The 27,771-nt window shown below is 48.2% G+C and overlaps 1 protein-coding gene across 1 annotated transcript; it reads left to right on the forward strand.

Annotated features, from left to right (window-relative positions):
* The first annotated feature begins 386 nt into the window (after positions 1-386).
* PRX (periaxin) lies at positions 387-27,771 on the forward strand. Its single transcript, XM_053472774.1, has 7 exons — positions 387-459; positions 18,326-18,375; positions 18,618-18,719; positions 20,041-20,148; positions 20,887-21,046; positions 21,133-21,326; positions 21,439-27,771. Exons 1-7 carry the CDS (start codon positions 402-404, stop codon positions 27,610-27,612), a joined length of 6,846 nt encoding a protein of 2,281 aa, XP_053328749.1. The 5' UTR covers positions 387-401; the 3' UTR covers positions 27,613-27,771.

A 27,771-nucleotide genomic window follows, 5' to 3' on the forward strand; every position in this document is an offset into this window, starting at 1 on the left:
CCCCAAGGTTTGTTCCCCCGACTCTCGGCCGCCTAACGAGTGCGATATATATAATATATATATTGGGGTTGAGTCTCCGGCGCCCGTTGTTGACCCGACGCGTCCCCCTCGCCCCTTATTTGTCGCTCTAGACAGCCCAGCGCTGCGTTTCTCGCCGTCCCCAAAGCTGCAAACAACGGCTTCTGGCTGCGTCCGCTAAACCCTCCCCGCGCGGGACAAAGCCGGGCACAGCGAGGGGCTTTTCGGAAACGCTGACGCGGCCCCTCTGTTAATCTGCCGGGGTTATGTGCATTCTGCGTGTGTGGCCGGGCGGACGGGGAGGACGGGACGGGGGGCAGCGCGGGGGGTCTCCACCGGCTTCACAACACTTTCCAGCAAGGGAATTAAAAGATACCCAGAAAATGTGCGACTGCTTTCAGCGGATATTCGGAGTTACCTGGTCCCCGGCCTCCGCCTCCGGTATGTCTCCTGCGCGGGTAATCAGCCGAACGTTACAAGAGAGCGGAATCTCACACTAGAGGGTCGGAGGCTGAGATGGAACGGAAGGAAGCTTTACTTTACTGAGAGTGCGGTAGATAAGTGGAACAGCCTCCCAGCAGAGGTGGTAGAGGGTAATACAGTGAGGGTATTAAACATGCATGGGATAGACATACGGCTCCTGAATCCAAGACAAGACCAACGCCTGATTAAGGTTTGAGTCTTTACAGCAGGAGAAACAGGGGCCGGATGGGGGCCGATCTGCCGGCAGGTTCTAGGTTTCTATGGAATTTACCGGTGCAGCCAGTTTACCCTCAATATTACAACCCATTGGCTTATAAACACTCGTAGTTTTTCTGATGTTTGGGTCTTAACGTCTTATCAGAATTTGGGAATTTATCGAAAACCCTTTTTTTTTTTTTCTTTTTTTTTTTTTTTAATTTACCAAAAATTGTTTTTTTTCCCCCATAATTGCTGGTTTCTCTGGCACTGATAGGGTTACAAATGCCCCCCCTATTGTCCTAAAAGAAAAAAAAGTTTTGTGTTTTTTTTTGTTTTTTTTTGCCCTTTCAGACAGAATCCGGATTTACAGCCTGAAACGCGCCGTTATTTTTAACAGGTTTTGGGAAAATTTGAATACTTTGAGATCTGGATATTAAGGATTAACCAAAATGTGATTATTTTGCCGCTACTATGTGATAATTACTTTATATATTACCTGGATTTCTGCCTAATCTTCTTTTTTTTTTTTTTTTTTTTTTTTTTTTTAATTTAAACACAAAAATAATATTTAATGCACAAAAAGCAAAAAAAAATAGAATTGAATCCCAAATATTTAAAATGATCTATAAATGGAGGGTAAAACGCATTTTGTGATATTCCGGGACGGCCGTGCTTCAGCGGCTTCAAATCCTCCAGCTTCTTGCGTTAGATTGTAAGCTCTGTGGGTTCAGAAAATAACCCCCTTTTTTTTCCTGCCCCTGTTTATATTTCCGTCTTTCATTCCTCCATTTACTCCCAGCCCCCCCCGAACGTGCGCTCAGTGCGTGTCCACCAGGGGGCTCTCCAGCCGGGGGGCAGATTTCCGGGCTGGGGGGTTCTTACCTTCTGGATCTTTCATGGATTGATTTTTGGGGTCAATTCATTAAAAATTCTGCTCGTTAGAACCCGAATCACATATTCATCGTGTGTTTAACAAACAAATGCGGGGAACAGGTTGTGGGGTCCGGCCCTAGAGCTCCTCGGAGAGCTGAGATTATCCGATCCGCTTCCTGTCCTTCGTACCCAACCTAAACTTACGAAGACTTCATTAACCAATCAACAGCCAGCAACTTAAAGCCGATCTCCCGCTATCTGCTCGATTCCTAGAATCAGATTAAAAAGGGTTTCTTTTTTACCCCAGTTGTAGTTTTTGCCCCATAATATATTTTCAGCCATTTATATGATTATCGCTCAGTTATCTCATCCCCGATCTACTAAACACCGCGACTCCTTATCATGCTGCCTGCGGGGAACAATAGAATGCCCAGTCTTAATCACCCAGTCGCACTCTGTGACTAATGACAGTCTATGGAGAAACGGATTTCATTAGCTTCGCCATAAAGCATCAGCTCAACTGGGAACACAAATTATGCAGTGTATACAGCGCTGGGGGGTTATATTACTGTATACAGCGCTGGGGGGTTATATTACTGTATACAGCGCTGGGGGTTATATTACTGTATATAGCACTGGGGGGTTATATTACTGTATACAGCGCTGGGGGTTATATTACTGTATACAGTGCTGGGGGGTTATATTACTGTATACAGCGCTGGGGGTTATATTACTGTATACAGTGCTGGGGGGTTATATTACTGTATACAGTGCTGGGGGTTATATTACTGTATACAGCGCTGGGGGGTTATATTACTGTATACAGCGCTGGGGGGTTATATTACTGTATACAGCGCTGGGGGTTATATTACTGTATACAGTGCTGGGGGGTTATATTACTGTATACAGCGCTGGGGGTTATATTACTGTATACAGTGCTGGGGGGTTATATTACTGTATACAGCGCTGGGGGGTTATATTACTGTATACAGCGCTGGGGGTTATATTACTGTATACAGTGCTGGGGGGTTATATTACTGTATACAGCGCTGGGGGTTATATTACTGTATACAGTGCTGGGGGGTTATATTACTGTATACAGCGCTGGGGGGTTATATTACTGTATACAGCGCTGGGGGTTATATTACTGTATACAGCGCTGGGGGTTATATTACTGTATACAGCGCTGGGGGTTATATTATTGTATACAGCGCTGGGGGTTATATTACTGTATACAGCGCTGGGGGTTATATTACTGTATACAGCGCTGGGGGGTTATATTACTGTATACAGCGCTGGGGGGTTATATTACTGTATACAGCGCTGGGGGTTATATTACTGTATACAGCACTGGGGGTTATATTACTGTATACAGCGCTGGGGGGTATATTACTGTATACAGTGCTGGGGGTTATATTATTGTATACAGCGCTGGGGGTTATATTACTGTATACAGCACTGGGGAGTTATATTACTGTATACAGCGCGGGGGGTTATATTACTGTATACAGCGCTGGGGGGTTATATTACTGTATACAGCGCTGGGGGTTATATTACTGTATACAGCGCTGGGGGGTTATATTACTGTATACAGCGCTGGGGGGTTGTATTACTGTATACAGCGCTGGGGGTTATATTACTGTATACAGCGCTGGGGGTTATATTACTGTATACAGTGCTGGGGGGTTATATTACTGTATACAGCGCTGGGGGTTATATTACTGTATACAGCGCTGGGGGGTTATATTACTGTATACAGCGCTGGGGGGTTATATTACTGTATACAGCGCTGGGGGTTATATTACTGTATACAGTGCTGGGGGGTTATATTACTGTATACAGCGCTGGGGGTTATATTACTGTATACAGTGCTGGGGGGTTATATTACTGTATACAGCGCTGGGGGGTTATATTACTGTATACAGCGCTGGGGGTTATATTACTGTATACAGCGCTGGGGGTTATATTACTGTATACAGCGCTGGGGGTTATATTACTGTATACAGCGCTGGGGGGTTATATTACTGTATACAGCGCTGGGGGGTTATATTACTGTATACAGCGCTGGGGGTTATATTACTGTATACAGCGCTGGGGGTTATATTACTGTATACAGCGCTGGGGGTTATATTACTGTATACAGCGCTGGGGGTTATATTACTGTATACAGCGCTGGGGGGTATATTACTGTATACAGTGCTGGGGGTTATATTATTGTATACAGCGCTGGGGGTTATATTACTGTATACAGCGCTGGGGGTTATATTACTGTATACAGCGCTGGGGGTTATATTACTGTATACAGCGCTGGGGGTTATATTACTGTATACAGCGCTGGGGGGTATATTACTGTATACAGCGCTGGGGGGTATATTACTGTATACAGCGCTGGGGGTTATATTACTGTATACAGCGCTGGGGGGTATATTACTGTATACAGCGCTGGGGGTTATATTATTGTATACAGCGCTGGGGGTTATATTACTGTATACAGCACTGGGGAGTTATATTACTGTATACAGCGCGGGGGGTTATATTACTGTATACAGCGCTGGGGGGTTATATTACTGTATACAGCGCTGGGGGTTATATTACTGTATACAGCGCTGGGGGTTATATTACTGTATACAGCGCTGGGGGGTTATATTACTGTATACAGCGCTGGGGGGTTATATTACTGTATACAGTGCTGGGGGGTTATATTACTGTATACAGTGCTGGGGGGTTATATTACTGTATACAGTGCTGGGGGGGTTATATTACTGTATACAGCGCTGGGGGTTATATTACTGTATACAGCGCTGGGGGTTATGTTACTGTATACAGCGCTGGGGGTTATATTACTATATACAGCGCTGGGGGGTTATATTACTGTATACAGCGCTGGGGGTTATATTACTGTATACAGCGCTGGGGGTTATATTACTGTATACAGCGCTGGGGGTTATATTACTGTATACAGCGCTGGGGGTTATATTACTGTATACAGCACTGGGGGGGTTATATTACTGTATACAGCGCTGGGGGGGTTATATTACTGTATACAGCGCTGGGGGTTATATTACTGTATACAGCGCTGGGGGTTATATTACTGTATACAGCGCTGGGGGTTATATTACTGTATACAGCGCTGGGGGTTATATTACTGTATACAGCGCTGGGGGTTATATTACTGTATACAGCGCTGGGGGTTATATTACTGTATACAGCGCTGGGGGTTATATCACTGTATACAGCGCTGGGGGGTTATATTACTGTATACAGCGCTGGGGGTTATATTACTGTATACAGCGCTGGGGGGTTATATTACTGTATACAGCGCTGGGGGGTTATATTACTGTATACAGCACTGGGGGTTATATTACTGTATACAGCGCTGGGGGGTTATATTACTGTATACAGCGCTGGGGGTTATATTACTGTATACAGCGCTGGGGGGTTATATTACTGTATACAGCGCTGGGGGTTATATTACTGTATACAGCGCTGGGGGTTATATTACTGTATACAGCGCTGGGGGTTATATTACTGTATACAGCGCTGGGGGTTATATTACTGTATACAGCGCTGGGGGTTATATTACTGTATACAGCGCTGGGGGTTATATTACTGTATACAGTGCTGGGGGGTTATATTACTGTATACAGCGCTGGGGGTTATATTACTGTATACAGCGCTGGGGGTTATATTACTGTATACAGCGCTGGGGGGTTATATTACTGTATACAGCGCTGGGGGTTATATTACTGTATACAGCGCTGGTGGTTATATTACTGTATACAGCGCTGGGGGGTTATATTACTGTATACAGTATACGCTGGGGGGGTTATATTATTGTATACAGTATACGGGGGGGGGGGTATTACTATGATATATATATAGAGTTGCTGGATTGAATCTGTATGCGTTGTTGTTTGGGGTTTTTGTCTGTAGAATGCGGGCTCCGTTATATTATTGAGGCGACTCCCGGTGGGGTTGGTTTCTCGGTTCATTAGGTTTGGAATCTCTGGTTCACATTCCGCTGATCTCATTTTTTGTGCGTTTTAGGAAGGAAAGGGTGGGAGCCCCCGAGGGGAGGAAGTGAAAAGCTGACAAATGTGACCTTTCTACCTTTCTACTCCTCGGGCTCTGATCGTACCCCGTCCGTCCGTCCGTCCAACAAGCAAAGGAACTCTGCACTTAGCTCCTCCACCCAAGGAATTAACTATAAGGCGATCATCCGGCAGATCGGCCCCATCCGGCCCCCGTCTAGTTGCTCGTTTCTCCTGCTGTAACGACTCAAACCTTAATCAGTCGTTGGTCTCGTCTTAGATTCAGGAGCCGTATGTCTATCCCATGCATGTTTAATCCCCTCACTGTATTACCCTCTACCACTTCTGCTGGGAGGCTGTTCCACTTATCTACCACCCTCTCAGTAAAGTTACACTTGTCTGGGACCAACCCAAAAATATCTGGTTTACGTAGCAAGCGAAATGTCTAATAGATTGTAAGCTCTTCGGGACAGGGCGTCTTGTAGCCAGTACCGCTTTGCATGTAGTAAATCTTCTGGATTCGCAGCAGGTGGAACGCGACGGATTTATGACTCGGATACAAAGTAACGGACGTTTATTTACTTTCTGTTACTGCGCCGCGGAACCTGCGGGCGATATATAAATAAGGCGTAATGAGGCTGAATGATTGGCAGGTTGTAGAAGTACGTGCGCAGAGCCCCCCCCCCCGCTGGGAGCGTATATATACAGTATATATAATATATAGAAAGCGGCGGCATCCTGGGGGGAAGCTGCTTCCCCCTCGCTGCGCAGATAAGAGGCAGGAAGGAGCTGCTTGTCTGTGATAGAGAGCGGAGTTTACTCAGCGCCCGCTTCCTCCCCAAAATACCCCCCCCGGAGTTATCTGCGCTCGCCCACCGTGCCCGGGAGGAGACGAGAGGTGGAAGTGCCAGGTCAGGGAGAAACGGTAGAGAGACTGAAATGGAAGCGGGGAGCCGAGGGCCGCCAGGAGCCCCGAGGGCCACTTACAGCATGATAAGGGGGCCCAACAAGGCTCAGTCACAGTGTTATGTGCTGAACTATGATGTCATATCACAGGACATATTGTGCCATCCTGCACCACCCACCCTATAAACAAGCCCCGCCCATACCGCATGCTGGGACTGCCCTGACTAAATAGGGAGAGTTGGTAACTATAAAGCCGATCTTTTTAAAGCAGCCGTTCCGCTTATTCTGTGGATTTTCAGACTTTCGTAATTAAACGCAGCGCTAGAAGCAGCAATCCCAGAAATCATTCTGTAATCATGGAAAAATGCGCCATTTCTGCTGGGAACATTGAAATGTCACGTGACACTAAAGCAGGCACTGATAGGTTGTTGCCATAGAAACTGAAACGTTTTGTATAATTTTTTTGTGTAGTTTGTTGGAGCTTTTTAAATAAAAGGTAGTAATAATAATATTCATAATTATAACACCACTACTAATAATAATAATAATTCTACTAATACTACTAATTACTAATAATACTAATAATAATTACCAACAATACTAATAATAATAATTCTACTAATAATAATAATTCTACTAATACTACTAATTACTAATAATTACTAATAATAATTACCAATAATACTACTAATAATTAATACTACTAATACTACTAATTACTAATAATACTAATAATAATTACCAACAATACTAATAATAATAATTCTACTAATAATAATAATTCTACTAATACTACTAATTACTAATAATACTAATAATAATTACCAACAATACTAATAATAATAATTCTACTAATAATAATAATTCTACTAATACTACTAATTACTAATAATACTAATAATAATTACCAATACTACTAATAATAATTAATACTACTACTACTAATAATACTAATTAATTCCACTAATTACTAATAATTAACACTAATAATAATTACCAATACTACTACCAATAATAATAATTCTACTAATACTACTAATTACTAATAATTACTAATAATAATAATTACGAATACTACTACTAATAATAATAATTAAGTCTACTAATTACTAATAATTAACACTACTACTAATTACCAATACTACTAATAATAATTAATACTACTAATACTGATCATTAAAACTACTACTGCTAATAATAATAATTACTGCCTCTACTACTACTTACTACTAATAATAATATTAATAATTGATACTGCTACTATGACTACTACTACTACTATTAGTACTGATAATTACTACTACTAATAGTCATAATTAATACTACTTATAATAATAATCACTACTAATAATAATAATTAAAACTGCTACTACTAATAATGATTACTAATAATAATGATATTCAATACTGCTACTATGACTACTACTACTACTAATAATAATAATTACTACTACTACTAATAATAATTACTACTACTAATAATAATAATTACTACTACTACTAATAATAATAATCACTATTGCTAATAATAGTAATAATTAGCACTGCCGGAGAGCGCAGTCCATGATCTATTAGTGGAACCGGACCTTAAATAAGATCTCTGGATAAACGGCGTGGGAGAAGCGCGTCAGGGAAAGCCCGCGTCTTCCTTCCTCCCCACCCCGATTCCTGCACCAGTTACAGATTCCACAAATAAACCCAGGCGTCCGTCTCCGCGACTGTCAGAAAGGGGCGGGGCTTGAGTACAATACCCCGTGACATCATAAAGTAAGGTAATGGGGCATTCTCCCCATCTAATGCCCCGTCCTCAGGGCCCCCCCCCCTGATAACTGCTTACAGATGTACGGACTGCCCCTTATGCCCTGGTGATGAATGTAAAATACCCCTGGGGGTGGCAAATGCCCCCTTGACAGGCTGCGGCTCCACTAGTAAATCCGATTTCTGTCTTTGTGATGGGCAGTTAATGGGTTAATATGCATGGGCAGTTTCTATGGAAACCTATACAGCTACACCTCGTCCCAAGAGCTTGCGCTCTTCAATTCAAGCTTAACAGGAGCCCCAAGGAGCTTCAGCCAATAGAAACCCCGTCATAAGGAGATTACGTCACAGAGGGACCCTGTCCCGCAGAGCTTGCAATCAGAGGGGACCGTCCCATCGCATTCCCTGGCAGCAGGATGGGGTCCGTGTGATGTCAGCAGGCAGCAGCCAATCACAGGCTGGCGGAATGTTTTTGGGAGGTAGGGGCCGGCGCCCTGGCCTCTCCCCCCCGGCATTGGGTTTCAGACACAGTGACAGCTCCGGCAGTGACCGTCCAGGCTACAGGAGCGAGCAGGGGGCCGGCAGGGGCCACACACAGCACCCACCGGGACCGGTAAGATGCCATTTACCTGCAGAGCGGGGGGCGCTGGGTACGTAATGCCAGGGCGCCAAGTGACAGGCACACAAAGAGTTAATAACGGGGGTATTATTGTGAGCAGCGGAGGTAATTGCGCGATTCTGCCCCAGGAGCCGAAACTCAGGTCCCAAACCTAACGTTTCTTTACCCGAAATCTGCAAATGTAGCTTTTGTGACTTTTTGGAAATTTCATTTTTTTGCATAAAAATGTTTTTCTTCTTCTAATATTTGACATTAAAACCGCCGCTTTTGCCCCTGGTCGGCTCCCTAGAATCCCCCCGTCTTATGGCTGCCGATGGGGGGTCCGTAGAATTTCAGCACAATTTTCCGCTATATTTTTAAAACAAAAAGCTTATTATTCGGAGCGTCTCTGATTCCAACCCCCGACCTTAACGGCGGGACCCGAAATAATCAGTAGCCCGTGGAATGCATCTTATGTGTTAAGGAAAAGCTTTTAGGGTAATGTTACAAGATAACATTGTATCAAGTGTTGTGGATATAAGGACTGCCCTGCCAGCAGAGGTGGTAGGGAAAGTACTTTGGGTTTGATGAAGATTCAGTGTAATAGAAACAGAATCCGGACCGAGGGTTTAATATCAGGCGTGGAATCGGGAGATGAAAGCGACCAACTGGCGTAATAAAGAACATCCACCCAATAGCAGCCAGTATCCCCGCGGCACAGGGACTGGGTTATACGGAGGAATTGTGTGTTTGTGTACATTTACTTATTTTTATTTCAAGTGATTGTGTGAACCTCGTGAGTTAATCTCTGCGTTTCGGGGTGTCATAGCTGTAGGTGGGGATTGGGCAGCAACATTATTTTACAGAGAGGGTGGTAGATATGTGGAACAGCCTCCCAGCAGAGGTGGTAGAGGGTAATACAGTGAGGGGATTAAACATGCATGGGATAGACATACGGCTCCTGAATCTAAGACGAGACCAACGACTGATTAAGGTTCGGGTCGTTACAGCAGGAGAAACGGCGACTGGACGGGGGCCGGATGGGACCGGCAGGTTCTCGCTCTCCGTGTCATTTAGCCGTTTTTTAGTAGGGTCTATTATCTGGCCGTTGATTGGTTACGTATCTAATTTGCCCCGCCGGGGGTAAAACGCTCGGACGTCACACTTCGGAGTAATGCTGATTGATACGTCGGATCTCTGTGTTGTTTTCATACATTTTGGGCGGTTTCTGTTTATAAAAATGTTGCAATTTTTTCTTCCTTTTTTGAAAATCTATGAATTCTCTGAAATAAAGAATTTCTAATAACGCCAGGAAGCAGCGCAGGGAGTGATGGGATTTGCACCGATTATCAGTGGATGTGGCAGGAGGAAAAAAGGGGTTTGTGTATGAAAAAAGTTACTTTGGATTTATCGCCATAGCAACCAAAATGGCGACCCAATCAGCAGTAGCGTTCCATTGATTATTATGATGCATCGCCGATTATCATACAGAGTTGGCATCCAGTTCATTGACAAAAACCCGGTTTTATCTCATTTTGCCCCAATAACCCCCCTTTATCTGCAGACCTGGAGCCCCCGTTGCTGTCAGTCATGTGATATTTTGGGTGAGTTTCCCGGCTCAAACCCCACACTGAGCTGATGCTTTATGGCGATGCTAATGAAGTCCGTTCCTCCATAGACTTTCATTAGTCAGAGAGTCCGGTGAGATTCTATGTTACTGGAATCGTCGGTTTCTTATCTGTTTTTGAGAATCGTGTCCTCTACGGACTGGGTGGTCTCTCCTTCACAAGACCCCGAGCGCTCTCCTCCTCGTAGCAATGAGAGAAATGTCTCGTTCCTCATTGGTTGTCGGCGAGGAGACCCCCAATCTGTCATTACTGTGATGTTCTTCATCAGAAGTCCAACCATCTTTAACAAAAGCTTCCGTCTCCTGCGCTGATGGAAGGTCGAAGAGACCTCCTCGGCTTTGAAGCGGCTTCGTCTTATCTGATTTGAGACGCTTCTCACGAGCTGCGGATCTCAGGTTCTTCATCGCTACTGGTCACTTATCTCACCCCGCAGAAGGAGGAGATACCGGTTCCCAGTACGGCTAAAATGATAATGCAGCCCCTACAGGGTTTTCTCTCCCCAAATATCCTTTTTTACCCCAGTTGTAGTTTTTGCCCCAAAATATGTTTTCAGACGTTTGTATGATTCTCGCTCTGTTATCTGATCCCCGATCTGGAGCAATAGAATGGCTCAGTCTTAATGACCCAGCTGGACTCTCTGACAAATGAAAGTCTATGGAGGAACAGATAAACCAACTAACATTACTGTATACAGCGCTGGGGGTTATATTACTGTATACAGCGCTGGGGGTTATATTACTGTATACAGCGCTGGGGGGTAATATTACTGTATACAGTGCTGGGGGGTTATATTACTGTATACAGCGCTGAGGAGTTATATTACTGTATACAGTGCTGGGGGGTTATATTACTGTATACAGCGCCGGGGGGTTATATTACTGTATACAGCGCGGGGGGTTATATTACTGTATACAGCGCTGGGGGGTTATATTACTGTATACAGCGCTGGGGGGGTATATTACTGTATACAGCGCGGGATGTTATATTACTGTATACAGCGCTGGGGGGTTATATTACTGTATACAGCGCTGGGGGGTTATATTACTGTATACAGCGCTGGGGGGTTATATTACTGTATACAGTGCTGGGGGGTTACATTACTGTATACAGTGCTGGGGGTTATATTACTGTATACAGCGCTGGGGGGTTATATTACTGTATACAGCGCTGGGGGTTATATTACTGTATACAGCGCTGGGGGTTATATTACTGTATACAGCGCTGGGGGGTATATTACTGTATACAGCGCTGGGGGGTTATATTACTGTATACAGCGCTGGGGGGTTATATTACTGTATACAGCGCTGGGGGTTATATTACTGTATACAGCGCTGGGGGTTATATTACTGTATACAGCGCTGGGGGTTATATTACTGTATACAGCGCTGGGGGGTATATTACTGTATACAGCGCTGGGGGGTATATTACTGTATACAGTGCTGGGGGTTATATTACTGTATACAGCGCTGGGGGTTATATTACTGTATACAGCGCTGGGGGTTATATTACTGTATACAGCGCTGGGGGGTTATATTACTGTATACAGTGCTGGGGGGTTATATTACTGTATACAGCGCTGGGGGTTATATTACTGTATACAGCGCTGGGGGGTTATATTACTGTATACAGCGCTGGGGGGTTATATTACTGTATACAGTGCTGGGGGTTATATTACTGTATACAGCACTGGGGGTTATATTACTGTATACAGCGCTGGGGGTATATTACTGTATACAGCGCTGGGGGTTATATTACTGTATACAGCGCTGGGGGGTATATTACTGTATACAGCGCGGGGGGTTATATTACTGTATACAGCGCGGGGGGTTATATTACTGTATACAGCGCTGGGGGGGTATATTACTGTATACAGCGCGGGGGGTTATATTACTGTATACAGCGCTGGGGGTTATATTACTGTATACAGCGCTGGGGGTTATATTACTGTATACAGCGCTGGGTGGTTATATTACTGTATACAGAGCTGGGGGGTTATATTACTGTATACAGCGCTGGGGGTTATATTACTGTATACAGCGCTGGGGGTTATATTACTGTATACAGAGCCGGGGGGTTATATTACTGTATACAGCGCTGGGTGGTTATATTACTGTATACAGCGCTGGGGGTTATATTACTGTATACAGTGCTGGGGTTACATTACTGTATACAGCGCTGGGGAGTTATATTACTGTATACAGCGCTGGGGAGTTATATTACTGTATACAGCGCTGGGGGGTTATATTACTGTATACAGCGCTGGGGGTTATATTACTGTATACAGAGCCGGGGGGTTATATTACTGTATACAGCGCGGGGGGTTATATTACTGTATACAGCGCGGGGGGTTATATTACTGTATACAGCGCGGGGGGGTTATATTACTGTATACAGCGCTGGGGGGTTATATTACTGTATACAGCGCTGGGGGTTATATTACTGTATACAGTGCTGGGGGTTATATTACTGTATACAGCGCTGGGGGGGTTATATTACTGTATACAGCGCTGGGGGGGTTATATTACTGTATACAGCGCTGGGTGGTTATATTACTGTATACAGAGCTGGGGGGTTATATTACTGTATACAGCGCTGGGGGTTATATTACTGTATACAGAGCCGGGGGGTTATATTACTGTATACAGCGCGGGGGGTTATATTACTGTATACAGCGCGGGGGGTTATATTACTGTATACAGCGCGGGGGGTTATATTACTGTATACAGCGCTGGGGGGTTATATTACTGTATACAGCGCTGGGGGTTATATTACTGTATACAGCGCTGGGGGTTATATTACTGTATACAGCGCTGGGGGGGTTATATTACTGTATACAGCGCTGGGGGTTATATTACTGTATACAGCGCTGGGGGGTTATATTACTGTATACAGTGCTGGGGGTTATATTACTGTATACAGTGCTGGGGGTTATATTACTGTATACAGCGCTGGGGGGTTATATTACTGTATACAGCGCTGGGGGTTATATTACTGTATACAGTGCTGGGGGGTTATATTACTGTATACAGCGCTGGGGGGTTATATTATTGTATACAGCGCTGGGGGTTATATTACTGTATACAGCGCTGGGGGTTATATTACTGTATACAGCGCTGGGGGTTATATTACTGTATACAGCGCTGGGGGTTATATTACTGTATACAGCGCTGGGGGTTATATTACTGTATACAGCGCTGGGGGTTATATTACTGTATACAGTGCTGGGGGTTATATTACTGTATACAGCGCTGGGGGTTATATTACTGTATACAGCGCTGGGGGTTATATTACTGTATACAGCGCTGGGGGTTATATTACTGTATACAGTGCTGGGGGTTATATTACTGTATACAGCGCTGGGGGTTATATTACTGTATACAGTGCTGGGGGGTTATATTACTGTATACAGCGTTGGGGGTTATATTACTGTATACAGCGCTGGGGGTTATATTACTGTATACAGCGCTGGGGGTTATATTACTGTATACAGCGCTGGGGGTTATATTACTGTATACAGTGCTGGGGGGTTATATTACTGTATACAGCACTGGGGGGGTTATTATTGTATACAGCGCTGGGGGGGTATTATTGTATACAGCACTGGGGGGGGTATTATTGTATACAGCACTGGGGGGGGTATTATTGTATACAGCACTGGGGGGGTATTATTGTATACAGCACTGGGGGGGTATTATTGTATACAGCGCTGGGGGGGTATTATTGTATACAGCACTGGGGGGGGTTATTATTGTATACAGCACTGGGGGGGTATTATTGTATACAGCACTGGGGGGGTATTATTGTATACAGCACTGGGGGGGGTATTATTGTATACAGCACTGGGGGGGTATTATTGTATACAGCGCTGGGGGGGTTATTATTGTATACAGCACTGGGGGGGGTATTATTGTATACAGTGCTGGGGCACGCGGCCAAAATGCTTCTTGCCTGAAGGAAACCACTTTTTGGCACCTGCGGGACGAGCGGATTGGCCGTACATCTGATTGCCTGGCGTCGTTGTAATAAGAGGAGGCGGAGTCCTAAAAGCACATTGACAATCGGTTGATGTTCTGATGAGGCTGATGGGAGTTGTAGTCTCGCGGTGCTTTGATCATTACGGGAAGGATTGAATTCCTGGGCTGTAGGGGCCAATGGCTGAGCTTCTCACAGAATGTGGCCCCTACCCGGGAGCTGCTTAAAGGGTTAAGTATTTGATGAAGCGTCTTCCGGGCCGGGTTCAGGAAGGATGTGCGTTCCCTGACTCCAGAATGTGAATGGTTTCTGATGGGGGGAGATGGGGGGTCTGCGGGGGCCGCCCCGGACAGGACGCCCCATTGTCTGCGGGGTTGGGGAGGTTTATGATGTTTCAGGAAAAGTTCCTTCCTCCTGACTCCGTTCCGCGTTCGAATTCCTCGGATTTTTTCCTTGGCATGACGTTAGCGTGTCACGAATGCCACATTCCGGGGTCTCGTGAAGCCCACCCGCCCAATACAATCGCTGACGGGATATATATATATATACCGCAATACATAAAAACGAGGAGGTTCCCATCCCCCATCCCACTCGCCCACCAACAATGAAATCCCTGGTCCACGTCCAGGCTGGAATGGCAATGGGGGGCCGAGGGGCCACAGATGGGGCCACAGAATTATCCCGGACACTGACCCCAAACAATCATTTGTGGCGGTTTTGGACGTTTGGCCCCGGGGACTCGGGTTTCTGCTGCTGGGGGTTTTTGGGGACCCCCGTCTGGCGGCTCTGCGGAACGCGGGGGGGGGAGGGGGGATTTTATCTGAAACTCATCCAAAGCTGGTCCAAAGATGGAGACTGAGTGAGACTCGCGTTCTCCAAATGCTCGTTTGGAGTAAACAAGAAGACCTCTGCGGCCCCCCCCGCCGAACCCGATAGCCATTAAATGTGCCACCATACTCACCATACCTGCCAAGTGTCCCTGGTCAGTCCCATTTTATCCCGCAGACCGCTCCCCATTTCAGTCGCCTCCTCTGATCTCTCTCCATTATCCCCCTGCAGACGGGGGTCTCCAGAATTGCCCCCAACGCTCTACGTGAGGTCTGACCAAGGAGCTGTAAGGGGGCAGAGCCCCCTTCGTACCCCTAATGCCCCTCGCTATACACTCTCTTCCGTTGCCGCTGACAGCGCAGGGGCCCCCGATGTTATATTCTGCGCAGGGATTTTTATGTCCCAAGTGCGTTATATTATTTTTATTAACATTAAACTGCAGCCGCCCCTCCCCCGTCATGAAAATTATTTAAATCATTTGCCATTTGGCTTTTTTCTCCCTGCAGGTCTTTATATAATCAGCAAAAAGACAGATTTCACCAAAACTATCGCTAATAAAAATATTAAATAATACGGGTCCCAGTACCGACCCCTCAAATACCCCAGGAGTGACCGGTACATATACACCCCTCGCTGTGATCACTCCCTTTTTCGTTCCCAAACCCCTGATGCCCCTCTCCCCTCCCCTGATGCCCCTCTCTCCCCCGCTGATGCCCCTCTCTCCTCCCCTGATACCCCTCTCTCCTCCCCTGATACCCCTCTCTCCTACCCTGATACCCCTCTCTCCTCCCCTGATACCCCTCTCTCCTACCCTGATACCCCTCTTCCCCGCCAATGCCCCTCTCTCCTCCCCTGATACCCCTCTCCCCCGCCAATGCCCCTCTCTCCTCACCTGATGCCCCTCTCCTCACCTGATGCCCCTCTCTCCACCCCTGATACCCCTCTCCCCCGCCAATGCCCCTCTCTCCTCACCTGATGCCCCTCTCTCCACCCCTGATACCCCTCTCTCCTCACCTGATGCCCCTCTCTCCACCCGATACCCCTCTCCCCCGCCGATGCCCCTAAAGGGGTATTTGAGAAAGCGAGGTTCCAGGTATTGCAATAAGAGCCCCTGTCCCCAAGAGCTTACACTTCAGAGGTTTAATGTATAACACGAGCCGTATTCCCACTGATAACGGTGTCGACGGCTTCACCAACCGGACCGCCGGACCCTCCAGCCACGTCGGGGCAGATGCTGCCGGGATGTGGTGGGGACGGAGGTCAGAGGTCAGCACGAAACGAGCGAGCCGGCTCCCGGAATAGTCCGTTCCTTGCCAGGGGGCTCGGGATTCCTGGCCGTGGCTGCCCCGAGCCCCCCCCCCCGGGCATTTTGGGCTCCGGACAAAGTTATTTTCTGAATGTATTTTAACTCTTTGGGTTCCGTTCCCCGACAAGCTCAGCCGTGATTGGCCGGCGGGTGAATTAAACCTTAGATCCCGGTGTCCTCTCGGGATCTGCTCTATACGATTAGGGGGATCGCTAAGTTTTCCGTGGCGGGCTCTCTATTGCTAACCATCATGTTTTCCTCCAGCCGCGGCGGCCCCGGCACAGTGTGTCGTTTGAGAGCTGCCCACGTCGCCCAGCGGCTGAAGGGTTAAAGCGAGACTCGGCCATGAATTAAGGGAGCCCATTGTCCGGCCCGTTCCTCGGAATGCCTGCAATGCCTGTTGAGGGGGTCCCGCCGTGCCGGCCCTTTGTCCCCCGGGGCACGGAGAATTCCATCTATGAAGCTCTGACCTTTCGTGTAATGGCCGGGCGTGGGCAGCCGTGCCAGGCGTGGGAAGCTGGAATGGGCACCCCGGCCAGCAACTCCCATCACCCGCTCGGTCTTAGATGCCCCCCGAACCTCACTGGGGAAAAAAAAACATTCTTCGCTCATAAATCCACCCCAGAGTCTCGCTAAATGCTGATCTAATTGCCCTCGGCTGCCTCTGTATTTGCCCCTGCGAATGATTCATGTATGTTGCGCTTAAAGGGTTAATTTCTAAATTGAGTTAGCCTAATTTCTGCCCCATGTACCCCGGTGACGCAGACAGGGGGCAGAAAGTTCCGCAGTGCTGTTCTTTGGCATTTTCAATGTTAAATCTGGCTGGGTGGGGCAGGTAAGGGGGCATCTGGGCAATTGCCCCCCCCGGGATCCTCTGATTAGAAGCGAGAAGCCTTTTCTCTGTGTTTTGATTGCAGTTCCGCACTCGGCCACCAGGGCCAACGAGGGCTTTAGGCAGCATTTACACCCCGGATTTGCCCCCCTGGGCTGAATGGTGCCGGCGTTCTGATGGAGGGTCCGGGGGGCTTTTATTCCATCAGTAACGAGCACTTTCCTGGGGTGGCCCCGTCGGACAGCCAGATCTCCCCCCTGTGATCTTATTTAAGCCGGGCGGCCCCCCGGAGTGAACGCGGCAGCTGCTCCTACACAATATTCACGGCCTAAGCCGCCCAGCCCGTGTTTCCTAAAATAGCCCCGTGTTTACCCCGGCGGGGGCGACGGCTGCCCCTTCGCTTTCCCGCAGGAATTCCTCTCAAACATTAAAGCCGTGGCGGTAACCCAACCACCGCAGGGCGGCCGCGCATGTTCCGGGCGTTCCATGGGGAGCCGGAGCTTCTACGCCTGAGGCATTAAGTGCTGGTGTTTACCCCGCCCGGGGGTATTTATAAAGCGATATCTGTACGGAAAGCCATGTGGCCCCTCGCTGTCGCCAGGGCTGGGGGCCGGGCGTTCAGACCCGAGGGGCAAATAGCGAGTCGGCGGTGGGCACCATTCCAGCAGCGGACTGGGCTTGTGGGGTATATAAGTAACAATGTAACGTTATAGGGGTAAGAGCAGGGCAGGGGGGGCAATAACATTCTACTGCCCTCCCAGAGAATTCCCGGGACGCCTGGAATATCAGGGGGTCCGGTTTCAGCCCCGATCCCGCTACTCGTCGCCGCCATGTTTCTAACAGCCCCATTTGGGGCAACTTCTGATCATTTTTTTTATCTCTGTGCCCCCGCAGGAGCAGCCGAGGAGCCGTCCGAGAGCCATGCTTCCAGATCTGAGCCCTGCGTAAGTACGACTCGGCGACCAGGGGGCGGGGCTTGGCCTTTTAAATCAGGAGGCGTGGCTAAATTCAGCACCTTCTGCTGATTGGCCTCCCAGAGAGACATCTCATTATATATTCATGGTTACCTACTCTGTTCTTTTATTATTATTTATTGTTTTATATAGCGCCGTCATATTCCGTAGCGCTGTACACAGGGGTCCCATTTCATTCACGGATCGAACTTTTTATTTCATTTCTTCTCCAGCCAATAAAAGTAAAAGAGAAGTTCGGTCCCCCGAAGCCGAAGTCGCCCCCCGCCAGCCGCCCGCACCCCACCCCCGAGGAGCTCAAAGACTCGGAGCGAACGGTAAGAGAGCACGGCGAGGACGAGCGGGGGGAACGCTAAACGGAGCCATCGCCCTCCAACCAGAGGGAGCGAGCCGGCGGCCCCCGCGGACATTACTGGCACGGCGGAGCCCACCCAGCGCCTGCGAGAGACACGCGTGGAGCCAAAAAATGGGCAGATCCAAAATATAATCCCTAGAAACCCCATCCGGCTCCCGGCGGCCCCCGTCTAATCTGTAAAGACTCAAACCTTAACCAGTCGTTGGTCTCGTCTTAGATTCAGAAGCCGGATGCCTATCCCATGCATGTTTAATCCCCTCACTGTATTACCCTCTACCACCTCTGCTGGGAGGCTGTTCCACGTATCCACCCCCTCTCAGTAAAGTAAAACTCCCTTCCTTTCCATCTCTGATCCTCTAGTGTTAGATTTCGCTCTCTTCTTGTAACTTTTCTCCTTCTTATTTTATTTAACCCCTTTATGTATTTGAATGTCTCTCCCCCATCCCCCGTCTCTCTCTTCTCTTGAGACCCCCCAGTCGTTCATGACTGTTCCCTCCAAGCCGTAATCCAATCACTCCGGCGACTGCCCGGAAGGTTCCGCTGCAGATCGTTCCCTTCGTGTGATTCGGGCTCCCCGCGCCGCCTTCCTGCCGCTTCGTCTCCATTCATCGGAACGCGGGCCGCGTCTTTCCTGCCTCCCCACCCGGAGCGTCAATCATCTCCGCGGAACATTCCGGATCCTTCCGCCTGGAAATCTCTCCCCGGCATTTCCTCCGGGTATTCACAGAGCCTCGCCCTTTCACACCCGCCGCGGTGATTCGCGTTCGCCCGCGTGCCGTGTGGCATAAAGGCAGGCTCTGATAGGTTGTTGCCGTGGACCCCGAAAAAAGCTTCTTAAACGTTTTTGTGTTTTATGTGATTAGAGGGGAAAAAATCCAGCAGATCCGTTGTTTTATTATTTGCTGAATATAAACAATAAAAAATAATAATAACAACAATAATAAAAACAATGATAATTATAATAATGGAATAATAATAATAATAATAATAATATAGAATAATAATAATAATAATAACAATGATGATATAATAATAATAATAATAATATAGAATGATAATAATTAATAACAATGATAATTATAATAATGATAATATAATAATAATAATAATAATAATAACAATGATAATATAATAATTATATCTTTTGGTTGAATCGATGCCAAATATTGATTCATAAGAATTGGGAAATTTATGACATTTTTATTATTTTTTTTAATTTTGATTTATAAGAATTGTGAGATTTGTTACATTTTGGGGTATTTTTTTGTAATTTATGTATTTAGGCGCAGAAAGAAAGGCTGCACGAGGAGTTAAAGAAAGTTCTGCTGCTGAAAGTGCAGAGGGAATCCGCCGAGCGGCCGGACGCCGAGATGGAGACCCAAATCACAGAGGTAAGCGCTTTGCCCCCCCCTTCCCTCCCCCCCGGGGGCCACAGACGCTGTAATAATAATAATAACTGTATTTGGCGAGCGAGAGTGATGGGAGTTTGTGGATTTGCGCTGCGCAGGTACATTGCGCCCTCTACTGGCAAAATCGCAACACAGCAAGCGATGGGGCGAAAAAGCTGCTTCTAGACGAGGGGTGTCGCAATCAAACTTATCGCCCACTCACACAACTCCTATCGCCCACTCACACAACTCCTATCGCCCACTCACACAACTCACAGCCTTCACAAACACACAACATACACTCCTCACCAGCACACACAAGAGCATCACTCACGTCATTCACAAGCGTGCACTCACACAACATGACAGCATTTACTGACACTCACAGGACAACGCAACTCACATCACTCACATCCCGGAGGCTGCGATGGAATTCTGACGGTCAGCAGCGTTTCATTGGGGGGTTTTAAGGGTCAGACGTAGTCCACGGGGGGCAATTGTTTGACTGATGAGAGACGCTCTGGGCACCTGTCTGATATTAAAATGAAGTTGAGTCCCGGGTATTTCTGCCCCTCCTTAATGCCCCACTGAAAAAATCGGCGTCCCCGTTTACCCTCAATACCCGGAAGGGCAAATAAAGCCCGTTGCAACAAGGAGGGGGGAACCACGGGAGGAGCAGATACTTTGTGGCGCATGGTCGTGGGGGACATGGAGGTCAGAATGTTGTGCTTGTGATGATAGGAGAAGCTGAGGTTGTCTGAGATGGTGGAGGTCATCGTGGAGACGGAGGCCCAGGCCGGCATGAGTGGAATCGCGATCTCCGGAGGAGGCCAAGAAGGCCTTTTCATCTCCGAGCTCCTGAAGGACTCCCCGGCGGCCAAGACGCTGCCTCTGCTGGAAGGTAATCTCATAAAGTCCTGGCGGTCGGCGTAGCGCGGGAACCCTAAAAACGCGGGTCATGTGACGCTGCGACCATCTCTCTCACAGGGGACCAGATCGTGAGCGCTCGGATCTTCTTCGAGAACGTCCGCTACGAAGACGCTCTGAAAATCCTGCAGTACGCCGAGCGCTACAAGGTCTCGTACTGCCTGAAACGCACCGTGCCGTCTGCCGACGTCTCCGTCTCGGCAGCTTCCGGGAGTGTGGAGGTCAAGGGCCCGAAAGCCAAGATGCCCAAAATGGTACGCGTGGCCATCGATCCGTAGACTCCGGGGGGGGGTTACTGAGGGATTGTAGGATTGTAGTCCTACAGCGGAGATTTCCCTGTAATTGGCCGTTTTTGTGTCTTTGCAGACCGTTAAAAGCCTCACGCCGGTGAAGAAGAAAAAGAAGAAAGCGTCCGGTGAGGGGAAGGTTTCAGAGGAAGCTTCCGTGGAAGCCGTCCGAGGATCTGAAGTCTCGGCGGGCAGTATGGAGATTCCACCCGTCGGCGTCGAGTTTTCCTTTCCCAAGTTCTCCAAGTTCCTTAAAACCAAAGGGGTAGCCGAGGCCGGCGCCGTTTCCAAGGCAGCAGAGGTCACCCCCAAAGTTTCCGACAGGGAGCAAAAATGGGCAAAAATGAAGTTCCCCAGACTGAGAGTGAAGGAAGCAGCAGCGGCGGGAGGCCTCTCCGTGACGGCCCCCGAAGGCAAGGCAGAGCTAGCGAAGGGCAGCCCCGAGACGAAGGAGAAAGCCGCCACCAAGTTTGGGATCTCAGTTCCTAAAATGAAGAAACCGAAGGTGGATGCTGCAGCGCCGAAGCCTGAAGTTGAAGTTTCTCTACCGAAGCTGGAAATCGAAGCCAAAGCCCCTGAAATTGAACTCGACTTACCTCTGCTAACCACGAAGGCAGAAACTCAGGAGATCTCGTCAAAGGAAGGTATTAAGATGGCCGCGTTGGGAGCATCAGCCAAAATTCCAGACGTGGAAATCAAAGTCCCAACTGCGCATGTTGAGGCGGACGTCCAAGAAAGCAAGATCACCATGCCCCAAGTACCGAAGGTCGGAATCTGCTCGCCGTCTCTCGATAGGGAGTCAGACATCGCCGTGCAAGTGGACGGAAGACCCAAGACAGAAATCAAACTTCCGACTCTTGAGGTGGCTCCACCAAAACTCGACGTTGACCTGAGCTTGCGAAAGGCAGAAGCCGACGTTGAGGTCGAGGCGCTGGATGTTACCGGTAAAGGCCTGCAGTTTAAGTTACCAACGTTCGGCGTGTCCTCAAAGGCCCCCGAAGCTGAGTTGGAAGTCACCGGCCGCAAATTCAAAAAAGAGACCGAGGTGAAAGAGGAAAAGTTTAAAATGCCTTCGGTGAAGTCTCCTGAAATCGGGATTTCTCTGCCCAAAGGCAAACGGGAAGGCGACAGCCCAGACGGCAAACAGAAGATATCCATGAAGCTCCCGTCTCTAGACGTCTCCGTTCCCAAGGTGGATTTTGACATCGCTCTGCCGAAGGGAAAGATGGATGCGGAAATCTCAGGAGGCATCGCCGTTCCCGACGTCGCTCTGAAGATGCCCAAGATGAGTCCTCCTAAACCCGGAATGAAGGTTAAAGAAGCCTACGCCGACTCTCACAAGATCAACGCTACCGTTCCACAGCTCGACCTGAAAACCGGCAAAGCTGAAGCTGAGAGCTCGGTATCCATTCCAGACGTGACCCTAAAAATGCCCAAAATAAGTCTTCCTAAGCTTGGAATGAAGGAGGATGCGCAGGAAACTAAGGTGGAGGCGAAAATGGAGAAACTTGAAGGGGAATGGCACGACTTCAAGATAAGTGGCCCCAAAATCAAATTGCCCAGTGTTGGGCTTTCGCTGTCCAAAGAAAAACTTGACGTTTCGGTAGAAGAACATGGCATGGCGGAAACGGACGGGAAGATCGGATTTCCATCTGTTAAGGTTCCATCCCTTGATATTTCATTACCAAAAGTATCGGGCATTCAGCCGGGTAAACCGGAAGCCACGGTGCCCTCAACCAAGGTGGACGCCAAGGCGCCGTACGTGGAAGGCTCAGGTGGGCTTGACTTGAAGTTAAAGATGCCCAGTGTATCCTTACCAACGTTTGACATTTCTGCAAAAGCGGAAAAGCCTCAAGTATCCCCCCCGAAACTTGGAATTCACGCCCCGAGAGCCGAGTCTAAAGTAAAAGGAGAAGATCTGGTAGGGAAGGGAGATAAAATTACTCTTCCGAAACTAGACATTTCCGTTCCCAAGATGAAACCCGCAGAATTACACGTAACCCCCCAAAAACCCGACCTGGAGGTTTCCATTGAAAAGCCAAAAATTGAATTGAAACTTCCTAAAGTGGGGTCTGACGCGATTGCCTTTCACGGAGATTCCAAGGTGGGGTTCGGATCTATCAAGCTGCCGAGCCTTGAGTTGGACGCGCCGAAGATGGACGTTGACTTAAACTTCCCAAAAGCGAAAACCGATGGGTCGGAGCCTCTTATCGAAGGACCCGAGGGCAAGATACAGATGCCTAAAATGAGCCTCCCCAAGTTCGGCGACGTGGCCAAAGACGTGGCGGTGGAAATCAACGTTCCAAGGATTGCTGGCGAAGTCTCTGTTCCGCACGTCGGCTCGGAAATAAAGAAGCCACAGTTTGAAGAAGGAGAAGGAGGAGGAAGGATCACCCTGCCCGGAGTTGAGTTGGGACTGGGGAAATCAGATAAGACAACGGACGTGGAGCTCAAGGAAAAAGCTGACGTTAAACCTCCTAAAGTAAAGCCGGAGAAACCACAGGAAGCCGGAGTCGAGCTACCGTCTGTGAAGTTTCCATCTGTGGCATTAACCGCACCAAAGGTTCCGGATGTGGACATAGATGCAGGTCTGCCGAAGGTTTCTCTAGAAGGACCTAGCATGGAAGACGCTGCCGTGGAAGCCAGCGCCAAGGCGCCGAGGTTTTCCCTTCGGAAACTTGGCTTTTCTGGACCCAAGTTGAAGAAAGGCGGCGAGGGAGAAACGAAAGCATCTCACGAGGAAGGAGAAGCGGAAGTCACAGTGAAGTCACCAAAGATGAAAATGCCCAAATTTGGAATAACTTTCCCCAAATCAAAACATGAAGCCAGCGCGGATGTTTCCAAATCAACTCTGGAGAAAGATGTAAAGGCAAAGAAAGGAAAGGCAGACATGTCGGCCGGCCAAATCGAGACCTCGTCGGAAGGCAAAGCGAAGCTTCCGTTAGCGAAACTCCCCTCTGTCGACATTTCGGCTCCAAAGTTAGAGGTAGATATTGCAATTCCAAAGGGGGGCTCCTCTGACGCAACAGATAGGCCCTCTGATATCAACATCGACATCCCTGAGGTGAAAATGAGCCTCCCAAAATTCTCCATGCCAAAGTTTGGAAGCAAAACCAAAGAAAGCGAGGAGGACGCTAAGCTGCATGGCAAAATTTCCACCAAAAAATCCGCCGGTGGAACGGATACCTCATCTGACGGCGGCAGTTCTGACGGGAAGGGGAAAATGAAAATGCCCACAATTAAGATGCCTTCGTTTGGAATTTCTAAGAAGGAAGTGGAGGTTTCTGATGTAAAAGTGGAGGTCGGCCCCCCCGAGGTTAAAGTAAAGAAAACCAAAATAAGCGCAAAAGAAACCAAAGTGGAGGTCGATGACCAAGAAACCAACGGCAAGACCTCCTTCATCAAGATGCCGACTTTTAAAATGTCGCCTCCTAAGGTGAAGGCTCCTGAGGTAGACCTTGCTTTGGAAGGTTCCAGAGAAGATCTTCGGTTGCCCGACGTGCAGGTGAAAGTTCCCCAAGTTGAGCTGCCTTCTTTTGGGCTAAAAGGAGAGAAATCGAGCGATATTACCGTCCCAAGAACAGAAGCCAAGGTGTCGAAGGCGCTAGATTCTCCTGATGTTGGTGCGATCAAGATGCCATCGCTGGAAATCTCTGGACTCCAAGACGTGCCTTCGTTGCAAATTTCCGTTCCTTGTGTGAAACCTGAGCTTTCCGTCTCTTCACCAAAAGCGGAAGTAGATGTTTCTGATTCAGACATCAAAGGGTACGACGGAGATTTAAAAATACCTAAACTGCCTTCTATCTCCGTCCCAAATCTCCAGCTGGATATCGCTTTGCCCAAAGCCAGTCTGGACTCCTCTTTGGACCAAGAAGCCAAACGGACCCTTGAAAAGTCAGACCTGAGGTTAAAGATGCCGAAAGTCGAACTGCCAAAGTTTGGAGAAACCGATGCCAAGATAGACATCGAAGGAACAAAATACAAGAGCGTCGAGGTGGAGTCAAAGCTGAAGGGGCCCAAAATTAAGATGCCTCATTTTGACATCTCGCTGCCAAAAGTCAGGTTGGATGAGGAAGACATTCCTTTCATAGAAGGAGATCTGAAAACGCATGGAGTAGAAGTTGAGACAAGTTCCACAGAAGGAAGATTCAGTTTGCCGTCTGTCGAGTTGCCAAAAATGTCCACTCCCAAAATAAGAGCTCCAGAGCTGGAACTCGGTGTGAATCTAAGCAAGGATGAGTTAAGAGCTGGGGAAGGCTCCAAAACACAAGGAGTCGAGTTAGCCGGCCCCGAAGTTGGGCTGTCTGATTTAAAATTTAAAATGCCAAAAGTGAAGTTGCCCAAGTTTGGAGGACACAGCGCCGGCGGTGACGACGAGGAAACCGCCAAAGTAGACGTCAAGAGTCAGAAAACCGAGGAAGGGAGAGCGGGCTTACAAATAACAATGCCTAAGCTGCAAATGGCTTCGCTGAAGGGGAAAGGTGGGGGTGATGTTTCTGTGGAAGCGGAAGGTGGCCACAAAAAGGCGGCCAAAGAGGACGGGAAGGTTTCAGATCATGAAGATTCTGAATATAGTAGAATGTTCAAAATAAAGATGCCATCGTTTGGAATGACGAGAGAAGCGGAGCACGCTGCGGAGGGGGGCGACGCGAAATTTAAAATGCCCCAAATCTCTATCCCCGATGTAGGCTTTTCTGGAAGGGAAGGACCAGAGGCTTCTTTGGAAGGTGGCCGTGGCAAAGCAGACGTCGGTGCGGATTCCAAAATAAAGGGCGCCAAGTCGTCCAGCCTCGAAGATCTGGAGATAGATCTGAGCCTCAAGATGCCCAAAATGAAGATGCCGACGATTGGTCGGAAGACGGACGACGACATGAACGTTGCTCTTGAGGAGGATTCAGAAGGAAAGAAGTCTTTGTTCAGGATGCCAGACGTGGAAATATCCACCCCGAAAATGAAAGCGCACGCCGAATACGACGTCGGAGGGGCAAAACTGGAAGACAGCTTGTCCAAGGAGATGGAGATGGAATTGATTTCTACGAGGAAGGGCAGCATGACGAAAGAGGAAAGCAAAGATCCTTCTGCGGAGGAGTCCGGCAGGAAGTACAAAGTCAAACTACCCAAGTTTGCCATAAGCCTCCCAAAGCCGGTGCCGGGAGATGTGGAATTTTCCACACCCAAATTAAAGTCAAACGTCAAAGAAAGCGAATCGAGCGCGAAGACCGCAAGTTCCGGACACGAGAGCGACCAGGAAGGAAAAAAGAGCAAGAGGAATATTTTCTCCCTGGGGAAATCAAAAGAGAGAAACGCGGGTCTCCTGACAGCCGACGCGGACACCGCCGTGGAAGCTGAAGGTCCGGAAGTGAAGATTAAGTTGCCGAAGATCAAGATGAAGCCTAATTTTGGCAAAAGTAAAACGAAAGGGGCGGAAGTAAACGGCGAGTTCGAGGCTTCGGCAAGCGGAGAGACAGAGGCCGAAACGAGCGCCGACGGAAAGTTCTCCAAGATAAAGTTTCCCAAGTTGGGGTTTTCTTCCAGAGCCGGTGAAGAAGACACTCGCGTGAACGGTGCGGGCGCTTCGGGCCACGTCAACGGGGAGCATGAGGGATCTGCACAGAACGGATCTCAGGAAGGGGGGGTAGTGAAGATAGGAAAGCTGAAGTTCCCGAAAGTTGAATTCTCTTCCCCGTACAAAGCCAAGGAAGGCGATTCGGAAATCCACCTAAAGTTAGTGAAGGCGGACGACCCGGATTCCAAAGAGGAGACCCACGAGAGCTCGTTTACCTCCAAATTTAAATCATTTTCGGGTTTTAAGAAAAAAGATAAGGGGGAGGAGCAGCTGCTGAGCTCTTCATCCAGAACGGAAACGGCAACGAAGGAAAACGTCGGGGAAGGGGAGGCAAAAACAGGGAGGGCAAAGATTTCACTGGGTTTCCTCTCCAGCAAATCCAAAGGGGAATATACGGTGGACAATAGCGGGATAGACAAGGACTCGGCCGACGCGGAGAACAAAGAAAAGAACCGATACAAGATACCCAAGTTGTCCCTCGGCCCCCAATCGGAGTCAGAAATAACCACGCAGGCAAAAGAGGGAGCTCAAGACATCTTAACAGTCAGCGCGCCCAAGGTGGCCTTCACCACCCACCACGAGGAGCGCACGGTAGAGGAGGAGAAAGTCGCCGGAGGCCTCCTGAAAATCACGACGACGAAACAAATCAAGACAGAGACTATCACAGAAAAAACCGTGTCCATATAAAAAACACGCGCAAGCTGAACTCGATCCCAAAGCAAGCGTTTATTTGGCTGCAGATTCCTAATCTACTCGCTAACCCTTCCACCATCTTTACTCCAAAGCCGCGGCAGACCTGGAGGAGAGTCGAGAAAGTATTTTATTGTTTAGAACGTGTAAGAAATG

Source organism: Spea bombifrons, chromosome 8 (assembly GCF_027358695.1).
Source record: "Spea bombifrons isolate aSpeBom1 chromosome 8, aSpeBom1.2.pri, whole genome shotgun sequence".
Taxonomy (NCBI): Eukaryota; Metazoa; Chordata; class Amphibia; order Anura; family Pelobatidae; genus Spea; species Spea bombifrons.